Source organism: Macadamia integrifolia, chromosome 4, assembly GCF_013358625.1.
Source record: "Macadamia integrifolia cultivar HAES 741 chromosome 4, SCU_Mint_v3, whole genome shotgun sequence".
In the NCBI taxonomy this organism is placed as follows: Eukaryota; Viridiplantae; Streptophyta; class Magnoliopsida; order Proteales; family Proteaceae; genus Macadamia; species Macadamia integrifolia.
In genome coordinates this window covers 16,535,504-16,547,482 of record NC_056560.1, presented here as the reverse complement: position 1 = coordinate 16,547,482, position 11,979 = coordinate 16,535,504, and the positions used below count along the sequence as shown (strand labels likewise).

General features: G+C 37.6%; 1 protein-coding gene and 1 long non-coding RNA gene across 2 annotated transcripts; one reads left to right on the top strand and one right to left on the bottom strand.

Moving 5' to 3' along the window:
* Positions 1 to 2,958: 2,958 nt before the first annotated feature.
* Positions 2,959 to 3,681, bottom strand: LOC122075905. Its single transcript, XR_006139379.1, has 3 exons — positions 3,525 to 3,681; positions 3,347 to 3,446; positions 2,959 to 3,211 (listed from the first exon to the last, which is right to left on the bottom strand). It is a non-coding gene; the product is annotated as an uncharacterized LOC122075905 (long non-coding RNA).
* Positions 3,682 to 8,228: 4,547 nt separating this feature from the next.
* On the top strand, positions 8,229 to 10,994 carry LOC122076844 (UDP-glucose 6-dehydrogenase 5). The gene is made up of 2 exons (XM_042642433.1): positions 8,229 to 8,468; positions 9,234 to 10,994. The coding sequence occupies exon 2, from the start codon at positions 9,251 to 9,253 to the stop codon at positions 10,691 to 10,693; it is 1,443 nt and encodes a 480-aa protein (XP_042498367.1). The 5' UTR covers positions 8,229 to 8,468; positions 9,234 to 9,250; the 3' UTR covers positions 10,694 to 10,994.
* Positions 10,995 to 11,979: the final 985 nt, after the last annotated feature.

The window sequence follows — 11,979 nt, the reverse complement described above, 5'->3', positions numbered from 1 at the left end:
CATCGTCGAGAGGAAAACAACTCGGATCACTTGCTAAGGCCCCTAAATGAGTGCTCAATGATAAAGGAGGTAGGGGGTAGAGACAGCCAAGAGGTTTGCTTCCTTCGTAAGTTTTGGTATTCTCAGCTGGAACCCATGTTGGCTGGCTCAAATCCTAGAATAGGCTACCTAGTCACACAGGTTTCATCATACTTTGATTATATTTGGATGCCAAGAAAAGATAAGAAACAATTCAATTTTTTTTTTCTCTTTTAGGAAAGAGAGATAAAACACATAAATCAATTACTTAGTTGTTATATTTTAGTTTTTGTTTGTTTTTTTCTTTTTTCTTTTTTCTTCTTTTCTTTTCTTAACATCCAAACATGGCCATCCATTATGGATGTAGCACAACGAAGTTAAAAGGTTCCTTTTCGTGAATATAGTTTCAGTACAATCATATGAAAGTGAAAGAAAGTTTCTTAATAATAGAAAGGGAAAAGGCTTGGAGTTGGTGCATGATATAATTCTCTGTGGTTAGAAATCGAATATGGGATTTTATTTGAGTAATGCAAATATAATGAGATATATTACCAAAAAAGACACAGCTCATCAAATTCTAACAAACTCTAACAACCAAAAAGAAATAAATAAATAAATGAAAATATTCTAACAACCACAAGGCAATGGCTAATCCAAACAACTGTCCTCTTGTGCCGACAAAACTTTCCCCTTCAGTTAGAACAGTGGGAACTTTGTCTCTGGTTGACTGTTGGATACCTTATTTTATTTTCATTTTAGGCTGAAGTGGTTGTACGGGTTCTGACCAGTTATTTTGATTTTTTTTTTAGGTAATAAGAGAAATTTATTTTGAAGGGCTTTCTTGCTCATGGATATAAATTTCATTTTCCCTGTATAGAAATTTTTTCTGTTTAAGGATTGGCTTTTTTGAGCAAGTGGCAAAAGACATGTGCACCAATGAGGTGGAGTAAAATGGTAAAATGGTATTATACATTGAAAAGTGGCAAGCATGGTTTGATGTACTAATATCAGATCGTGAGCCTTATTATGTATTGATATCAATAGCCTTAGATCCTTATACACTTGTTCGTACCGATGAAATGGTATGGTCTAGGGGTAAAACAGTCTAAAAATCTAATTTTTTAAAGGAAAACCAGGGACATACTTGTTTGATACATTTGTGCTGATCATATTGATATGTATCGGCTTTGTAAGTGACCAATACCCGACATGATTTCATGCATTGGAACCATGAGGAGGAGGAGAGAGACCTAGAGGTGCTAGCGTACCTTGTCCCAATGGTTTGGAGACCCTTTTCTCCTATTTTTAGGGCAAGAAATCACTAAATGGTATTGTATTGGCATGAGGACCAATGAGAGCATATATATGGGCATCAATAGGGTTGAAGTTCTGTGATTTTAAAGGGAATAGGATGGTAATTTTGCACCCTTTTGTGTTTGGGTGCAATTTTCGCATATTAGATAGTATTCTTTTCCCCTTATTTTTATGATAATTTTACTTTACTTCACTTTCAATCTCACCAAATCGGGCTTAATTAATGTGAGTTTATTGTCACTCTCTTTGGTCTGTGTTGGCATTTCCTCAAATACACACCATCTAAAGTGTCCTTGAGGAATGCCAGGTACTGAATAATCTCCATATGGGCATCAAAGGCTGGAGGTGGAGTGAGGTTGTACAGATCATGGCTTGGTTGGTGCTACCACCTCCTCCTCCCATGAGACTTTCTCCTTGAAGGGTGTGAGTCTTTGGTTTGAAGGTTCTTCATCTCTAGTGAGAGAAGGTCGTGGTAGTGGTGGCTTGGGTCAGGTTTCTACTCAAAGATGACTTTAATTGAAAGTGTGTCCTCTTGGTTGTAGCAATGAGGGGTTGGTGCATTAATACATAAAGTTTTCTAAAGCCCCAGCTGTATTGTAGATATCTTAATTTTGTATCTTCTTATACTCTTTTATACGTTTGTTTCTTTGTTTCCATGTGCCCTAGATACCATGGCATTGGGTGGTGGGCGTTGACAAAAGAGAATGAATCATAGATCTGACCTTTCAATAGCTTATCAACTTTTTAAGAGATGAAGGTTAAAGGTGATCTTTTTGAGTTCATATGATAAAGAATCTTGCATCCATTGAAAGTGGGTCGAATTCTAATTCATGTGTTGGGATGCGTGTCAAGGTCCTCTCAATCTTGATGAATCATCCAACCGATTGGAAAGATGTCAGATCCAAGCTATTTGACTTTACTTTCCTCCACCTACACTGCTAATTCCTGACAATCAATCTAGATGTCTTTGTGTGGCTTCCCAATGATCTTTGCTTTTTGTATCCCTTTGAGCATTTTACTTGCATATCCGAACTCCATAAAAGCAACAATAAAGTTTTTATCAATAGTAACAGTTGAAGCACATCCTACTTCACTGGTTTCATTTACAAAACTAACTTCCATTATGGATGATGCCACCATTTTACAATTCCCACACAAATATTCGAAATTTGGAGTGTAATCATAACTTTTCACATATGTCAAATAACAACATTAACATCCTTATAGAGGATTAGGGGTGTCAATCGGTCGGGTTGGGCCTAATTGGGTTTGTGCATTAGAAACCCTTGCACCATGAATGCCCGTTTACTTAAACGGGCCTAGGTTTAAAGGGCATGGTACGATTTGTAATCGGGCCAATTGGTATTAGGATTTAATCGGGCTACCTTAAATAGGCCTTATACGGACCTTAAACGTGCTGCAGGCCTACTTAAATCTAAACGGGTTCTAAACGTATTTACCTAAAAATCCTTTTTTAAATGGATTAAATGTCTAGAAACCTTCCTGACTGCATATAGTAAACGGAACTAAGAGGTTAAGACTGATTATCAACTAATTTGCACCACTATAAAAAAACACAACTGTCCAAATCAATAAAAAGATGTCATACAGATCAGAAACAGAGGAGAGCTGAAATGTACTATGATTAATCATCTTCAATGGATTCCATTAAAAAAAAATCCTCTTCAATAGAAATAGTTACAGTAATGACCTCTAGTTTCTAGACAGTGCAAGCTACAGAAGCTTCTTAATCAATATCAATCGAAAAAAGGTGGCCAAGTATATTACTTGGAACAAATACAACCCATCGTCGTCCCCAAATCTCCATTAAGCTTCAACACAACAAGTTCGTCCAACATATTCTTCGTTTCCAAGATATCTGCATTAATTCAGATTATTTAGATCTTGATAAGAAGAAAAGTCATCGAATAAATGAAAAGAAATATTCAGGAACCAAGAACAGTTAGAACTCATCAGAAGAGTTATAGATGCATGAAACAAACCAGAACATTACCAACAAGAGAACTGGAGAATAAGCTAGAGTATTGTATGGAACAACTACTTCATCAGTCGGAGTCTAAATCTTGTTCCAGTCAATGTATTGAGCTTCGCCACTTCAATTCACAATTCACCACAAAACGATTAGTAAGAAAAATGACAAATACACACAAAATAAAATCTAATAACTCTACCTGAGATAACGTGGTCAGTTTGTAATAGTTTGAATCCTAAATTTGAGAGAAGAGGGCAGCGGCGACTCAGTGTAAGAAAGGCTTGAGGGTAGTGGCGACTAGAGAGAAAATGTGAGTTTAGTTGTTGTTTAGGTCTTTAGGTTTTTTTTTTCGCAGGATTTTACCCTTTAGCCTTGTACAGTCCTTAGTATTATTTTGTATTATTAGTGGTAAAATATGTATTTAGGCAATTTTAAAGGGGTCAGGTAGGTCGGGCTAAGTGAGTCGGTTCTAATGGGCTTTTTAAGAGAGTCGGGCCAATCGGGTGTCCGACGGGCTTATAGCTTGCACCGTAAACGCCCGTTTAATAAACGGGTAGGGCTTAGGTCACGCACTTTTATTAAATGGGCTGATCCAGGTCAGGCCTTAAGTAAGTCGGGCTCGATCAGGCCTACCGGTGTGGATTCAAGATTGACACCCCTATAGAAGACGGTTCATCTATCATCCTAGAGCTCACAAACCCCTGTAGAGTTTTAATATATTCCCAATGATTTCTCCTCTCATTCACATTCACCATAGATATAAAAAATTCGATCAGAAGAAATATTCCAAGATCTCCCATTAATATGCTCATAGACATTATTAAAAATTGAGACATGTTCCATGATTATACCTAGAAACAACTAACTTCTTAGTTCATCACTTTGATGACAAAAAGTTGCACCCATAAATTCCAATTACGTATCTTCCATCATCCTTGTGTGTGGTGACTGTTATGTGACAGCCAACCTTCAGTCCATTACAGAGTGAGAAATCAAAAAGAATTGAAGAGGAGAAGAGAAGAGAAAACGTGAACTTCGGCCAACATGACCCACACCAATTTAGTAACGTATAGTTTAATTAATTGGGAGTTGTAATCCACACATATGATATGAGAGGGTTCAGTGGGACAAACCAAGCTTCTGTGCTGATTAATCTGACATAAGGTAAGGTCCGGTCACGTGAGACCTGTAACCAAACAGGTATCTCACAATTTTTGTGCTCCTCCAAATCACGCAAATGGTGCATGGCTTCAGATTTGATTAAGTTTTCTGTTCTCCACTTCATCTTAGGTACATAAATCTCTATACGATATTGAAATTAAAATTTATTTTTAAATCTATTTTTCATTTTATCATAAATCTATTTTAATTTTTTAATTTACCAATTTTTTCTTCTCTTGAAATTGTAAAATAGTAAAAAAATAATGGAACTCATCTCCTGTTGAAAAGAACACTAAACTTGTCGGGTAGATCCTTTAATTCCCCAAACAAAGAGGGGGGGGGGTGATGACGCTTCCGTATGAAATATAGATACTCACCCCCTATTGATGCCTATTCGAGTCCCCTTATTGGTCCATGTTAGTGTAAGCCTCTTAATGGCCATTCTTCCTAATTTTAGTTTCTCGAGTTTTCTATAGACTCGTGGATTTCCTCTTTCATCATGTGTTAAGGAAATTTGGGTCATTTTTTATGGCAAAAAGATTGCTATGCTTCCCTAGGACATATCCATTATACCTTCCTGACATAATAAATAATAGAGGAGGGGGCCATCTTGACACTCTCTTTCTTATCCTGATCATGTGGAACCATGTGGATCATATATGAATGATATTATTATCCAACCCCTCATTGGTGCAACATACAAATTCCTTCTTATATTGTTGTTCTAGGAAATTCCCACCCCCCTTCTCCTTTTTTTTTTTTTTTTTTTTTTTAAATTAGGGAAAAGTCTCAACCAACAATGGCCTATTAGCATGAAGTTTTCTATTGTTTTCCTCTCTAAAAAATGAATAAATAATGCATGTTATTGGTGCAGAAACCATTCCATGCCCATTTAATGGGGTTCAACTTGTCTGCAGTGAACGATAAGGTGCACTGAACATCCGACGGTTGAGATCATCCGGACACACAAACCAAGGGACTCCCAATCACTTAATACTCACTGCACCAGTGCAATGGCTGCAGACAATTTTCACATCATTTAGTGTCAGGGAAGAGAAATTAATATCATTAACTATCAAATATTAAATATTAAATATTAAATGCAGGGCACGCATCTGTCAAATGTTAAGACTTAAGAGCCCCTAAATAATTTTCACAAAAAAAAAAGCCCCCTAATTAATTATTAAATAAGAGGAGTGTCCAAGCAAAGCCTACTTTTTTTTTAAATTTATTTCAATAAGAAAATACTAACTATTAACACACCATACCAACCCATAGGTTCCATTTTGTTTCTAGACATTACAGTTGCTGGCTACCAGGCAAAACAGCTTGATCCACCTGTCATTATTTGGTAGCCCACCAGAAGGGACCACCATTTATATTCCAATTCTAAAAAGGTATCTAATGGTATTCCTAATTTTTAAATAACTAAAATAAAATAAAAAAATCTATTAAAAGTTAACAGTAGTAGTCTAGTACTGGTATGATCTAAGATATGAGAATCGGTTTAGGGATCGATTATTGATTAGGATTGATATTGATTTTTTTTATTTTTTTTATTCTTCATTCATACAGATTCAATGATATTCGTCTGTGGGTTGTTCAGATGGTTAAGGTGAATTAGGAATTATGTAGATAAGTGCGTGATCTCAAGTTCGATTTTTTAGCTGTGTATTTATGATTTAAGTGGAGACTGTAACGATGAATTACTGTTTTAATCTTTCCAAAGATTAGTCGAGGTGATCGTAAATTGACCCGAACACCTTAGTCAAAAAAAAAAAAATACAGATTAAACGATATGAAATCGATCAAGAATCAAAATTGAACAAGACAGATAATGATCTGATCTAGTCAACTCAAATCGATTCCTCAAACCATGAATACTGGTGGACTCTCTGGATTTTAGAGTCTGAAGTCTGATTCATGTCTTTCCAAGTGATTGAAAACCGGCTAATGACCCCAAGTGCCGAACCCACTACCCCAATAGGCGACCATTAAGTAGTGGTTCTTGTCCTGATTTTTTTTCTGTTACTTTGACTTGAGTCTTTTTCAAAATCTTGTGAGTCTCGGCTCACAATGAAGATCTCACTGAGCCTCTATTAAGATGGAACTGTATCTGAAGTGTCATGTAACTGAGTAAAACGTGTCTTACCATGTAAGGGAGGTTATATCATATATTAATGTTTTATAACACATTTTTGTGGTTTTATCATTCACTTGCTCATATAAAACCATGAGAATACATTAGATTACAATGTGTGTGTGTGTGAGAGAGAGAGAGAGAGAGAGAGAGAGAGAGGATTTCTAATGGAATCATGGTTTTGAGGTATCAATATCGTATCACTTGTATCAGGCGATACATATTGGTATAGTTAGTCAGCGATCTTGATACCATGTCGATACATTCTATCTCATAGTAGGGGTGGAAAGCCATGATGATTCCAAACAAGGACTGCAAAGCAACAAGACTAAAGCAGCAGGCAAAAGAGAGCACAAATCTGCATCCAATTTGACACCATTCCAAATGACATACGGAGAAAAATGCTAATCGAAATGGCATCATATGGATGAGCTTTTAGAAAACACCCTAGATTACAGGGGCAAATCGGGAAGACAGAAGCCAGCAAAGAAAACTAGAGGTTGCTTTGCCACCAACCTACCATATCTATGAACCACAATACACACAATTGGTAATAAGGAAAACCAAGGAAAAAGAGTTGCAAATTTTTTATTTTGACCAAAATACCCTTTTCAAAGGCTGGTTGTTTTTACTTTTATTTTTGCAAAAGGGTATTTGTGGTAAAATATTACATGGAAAAAGCCAAAAGATGATTTTTTTTTGGTAACAAAAATTAATAATATCTTAATAAACCAAAAGTTTTACATAAGGAAGGAGTCCCTTAAAACTCTCGGAATCAAAAGTAATAGATGCACTAAAACGGGACCCTCAACCAGGAAAAAAAAAAAAAAAAAAGGTAATTTGTTCTTTCCCTCTTTGTGTCTTCTTCTTCACGATTGCTTCATTACATTTTTTTTCTTTCTAATTAATCTATTTTTTTATATAATTTTTAGAACATATTATGAGGTATCAACATGTTGATTCAACTTAGTTTTGTTTCTAAGAAATGGGTTTTCGAACTGTCGCTTTTTTCTCTATTTTTTTAATCTATGGCTTCAACCTTACTCAACGCCATTTGAGCCCATCAATGATCAATCACGTTCTTTCTGAGTTTTTAAGTTTTCTTCTCTTTGCTTTTTACCAGAATGGGTTAAATTCTCGTGCCCTGTTTAAAATTAAAACCCTAATAATAATGCACTTAAAAGATTTCTCAGATACCTTTTTTGTTAATTTTTCTTTTCAATTTTGGAAATTTGATTGTTTTTATATTCTGAAAAATGGGTAGGATCTGATTTTCAATTTTCGACTTGGATTAAGTTTCTTAGTTTTTCTTCAAATATAAATTTTAAATTTTTTTTTCACAGTTTAGCTGAAGGGTTTCTGTGTTGTTAATCGTGGATCTAGGGTTCTAGTTTTTTATTTTTTTTATTTAGAATCTGGGTTCTGTTGGAGTCGTTGGTTTTTTTTTTTGGGGGGGGTGGGATGTGGGAATTTTCCTTATATATGACCTAATAAATTGGATTTTAAAAACGGATATAAAGCAGTGTTGAAAACGTGTTGAATATTCCAGTTCAGCGGTTAAATTTGACTTTGCTTGGTAGTAATAATCTGAGGAAGGCACCGGGGTAGATCTTAGATGGTGGGTTTTGGGTATTTAATGGTGCCCTTGATCTCTTTGTTTTCCTGTAGAAGAAACTGGGGTCTCTCTCTCTCTCATTAGAGATCTACTCCGTTTCCTTCGCCCTTTCTCTTCCATTCTCTTTGACTGTTATTACATCTTTAGAGATCTAACTTTTCAATCTTTCTCTTTTCTTCATTTCTCTTTTTTCGGATTCAAGGAAGGAGAGGAAGCGTTTTCAGTAGGTATGCTGATCTGAACTTAAGAATTTAAATTAACATTACAGTTCTTGAGTAGTTCTGCATTGCTGATATGGGTTGTGGCTTCTGCTATCTTTTTTATTTGTACTGTACAAGTTCCAGTTTTGGGAGAATTTTTCTGTTGGTGATTTTTTGGTGTTTTCGCTTTGCGTTGGTGGCTTTGTTTGGTCTCAATTATTGTTTTAGAGTTTCCCTTGTACTTGTTTTCCGTAGTCATTATATGATTTGAATTGGGGTTCTCTTGGAATGCTCAGATCGGTTTGTAGTACATTTTGTCGTAGATCTGAAAACTGCGACCAGTAATGGGAATTCTACATTTTTCATATGTGATCTATTAGGTTTCACAACTTGTAGCCCATTGAGGATTAAAACTATTTCTGCAGATTTGGTGCAAAAGCCATTATTTTTTTGCTTCTCCCTCTCTCCTGGCCCAATTTTCTTTTATGGATACTCTGCTTAAAATCAAATTCATTTTTTCGGTTGTTCTTGACAATTTTTTGGCAAATTATCTGTCGAATTTAACAATTTTCTCTTTTGGAGAAGGATTGTGTGTTTATTTACCAGTGTCAACAGCATTCCTGTTTAGGATCTATTACTGGTCTGATACTCTAACCAGAGAGTGACTATTTACCAACTTGATGGGCTCTAGTTCCTTTTTTTTTTTTTTTTTTAACTGTTACGGGGAGATCTGGAATGGTTTTTATTTCCAATGCTTTCTTTATTGTCAAGTATAAATTTTCAATCTTTCAGGTTACCCATAAGGAAAAATGGTGAAGATCTGCTGTATTGGAGCCGGGTATGTCGGTGGACCTACCATGGCTATGATTGCTCTCAAGTGTCCGGCAATTGAAGTGGCTGTTGTGGATATCTCTGTACCTCGCATCAATGCCTGGAACAGCGACCAGCTTCCCATCTACGAGCCAGGTCTTGATGAAGTAGTGAAGCAATGCAGAGGAAAGAACCTCTTCTTCAGCACTGACGTAGAGAAACATGTCTCAGAGGCTGATATAGTCTTTGTATCTGTCAACACCCCGACTAAAACTCGGGGCCTTGGAGCAGGCAAGGCTGCAGACTTGACTTACTGGGAGAGTGCAGCCCGCATGATCGCCGATGTATCGAAGTCGGACAAGATTGTTGTTGAGAAATCAACTGTTCCAGTGAAAACAGCAGAGGCAATTGAGAAGATTCTGACCCACAACAGCAAGGGCATCAACTTCCAAATTCTCTCAAACCCAGAGTTCCTCGCTGAGGGGACTGCAATCCAAGATCTTATCAAACCTGACAGGGTGCTTATCGGTGGCCGGGAAACTCCGGAGGGACAGAAGGCAATCCAAGCTTTGAAGGATGTGTATGCCCATTGGGTACCTGAAGACCGAATCATAGCCACCAACCTCTGGTCTGCAGAGCTGTCCAAGCTCGCTGCCAATGCTTTCTTGGCACAAAGGATTTCATCTGTCAATGCAATGTCAGCTCTTTGTGAGGCAACTGGAGCTGATGTTTCCCAGGTGTCTCATGCTGTTGGTAAGGATACAAGAATTGGGCCCAAGTTCCTCAATGCCAGTGTTGGTTTTGGTGGTTCTTGCTTCCAGAAGGATATCCTCAACCTGGTGTACATTTGTGAGTGCAATGGCCTCCCTGAGGTAGCGAATTACTGGAAACAGGTCATCAGCATGAATGATTACCAGAAGAACCGTTTTGTGAATCGGGTTGTTGCCTCCATGTTCAATACAGTCTCAGGTAAGAAGATTGCAGTGCTTGGGTTTGCATTCAAGAAGGACACTGGCGACACAAGGGAGACCCCTGCTATTGATGTTTGCAAGGGTCTTTTGGGTGATAAGGCCCGCTTGAGCATCTACGATCCCCAAGTGAACGAAGATCAGATCCAGAGGGATCTCTCGATGAACAAATTTGACTGGGATCACCCTCTTCACCTGCAGCCAATGAGCCCTACCTCTGTGAAGCAAGTTAGTGTGACTTGGGATGCCTACGAGGCAACAAAGGATGCCCACGGTATCTGTGTCTTGACAGAATGGGATGAGTTCAAGACACTCGATTACCAGAAGATCTATGATAACATGCAGAAGCCTGCCTTTGTGTTTGATGGGAGGAACGTTTTGAATGTGGCAAAGCTGAGGGAGATTGGTTTCATCGTCTACTCCATCGGTAAGCCTCTGGATCCATGGCTCAAGGACATGCCTGCTGTGGCATAGAAGGGATGCTTATGTGGGTTAGCCTGTGGTGGGAACATGTGGTCAAAGTTAGAAAGTTGATGTTGATTCTTTAAATTCTTTCCCTTTCTATTGCTTCAGTTGTGGGTTCGGATGTTTCTTTTGCCTAGTAGCCAGAGTTCCTATTCCTCCATCCTGGGGAGGTAAAAGACATGTTATGTTTTTTCCTTTACTGGGTATTCCATCTTATGATATTGTCTTAGTCTGTACTCTAGTGAATGCCTGGATCAATGTGTTTCTCTATTTTGTTTAATATAAATGGATTCAGGTAATTTATGAACCATTAGTATACTTAAAATTTTAAATCTCTTTGAAAAAGACTGAGTAGCTGTATATGTGCCATTTGTATGCTCCATGAGGTCTTTTACTTGTGAAATAATAATAATAACTAGAAAATAATGAATCAATGAATAAATGGTACTCCATGAGGTCACCTGGAAATCGTGTTTTCGGGCTAGTTGCTCTGCTTGTCCTTGTTTGGTTCTCCTGCCGACAATAGGAGGTGACTGAGAGGCATGCAACAAACGGGAGAGGTAGTTAGATAGCAAGATGTGTGTGGGTTCTGTGGGAGTAATCCTGTGGTTTAGTAGAATCCTACATTCTCTTCCCTATTTTGTGTCTCTCTGCTAACCTCAAACCCCTCTTAACCGTTTCTCGTACCGTTAAGTGTGGTGGTGTGTTAATCTATCTCAACTGTTGTGGTATTCTTGACATGGATTCAAATTTAGTGATATGATGAGTACTTGTTTGGATGTCTCTTGTGATTTGAGTGTGCTTTGATCATCATCTTGGTTGTATTGGTTGTATGCAGTAGAAGAGCCTTTTTTTTTTTTTTCTTCGGGGAGGGGTGTCAGGTTGATCTTCGGCAGCTATGAATTGGGGAAGTGGGATGGAAAGCTGTGAGCTGTGTTTGTTTGAGGAAAAGGAAATTTATTTTTACAAATAGCATAAGAGAAAGGGCTGGAGAACAGAAGCAAGGGGATTGAGGCCAGACTGGCAAGAAGAAAGAACAGAGCATGGGAGAGGAACAAAGCCATTTGGTTTGAGAGCCTTTGATTGATGGATTTCTATGATATCAGATTTAAGAGTTTCTTAGTGCTTCAGCAACCATCAGTTAGTGTTAGTGGTTGGGGCTCTCAGTGCAGATGAAAGATCAATTACAAATTAGTAACTTGCTACTTACAAATCCCTTCACCAGCCCTCAGACAATAACATAACTTACCACCAAAACTCCCAAATGATTCAAAGGAGTTGGGTATAGAGAATCC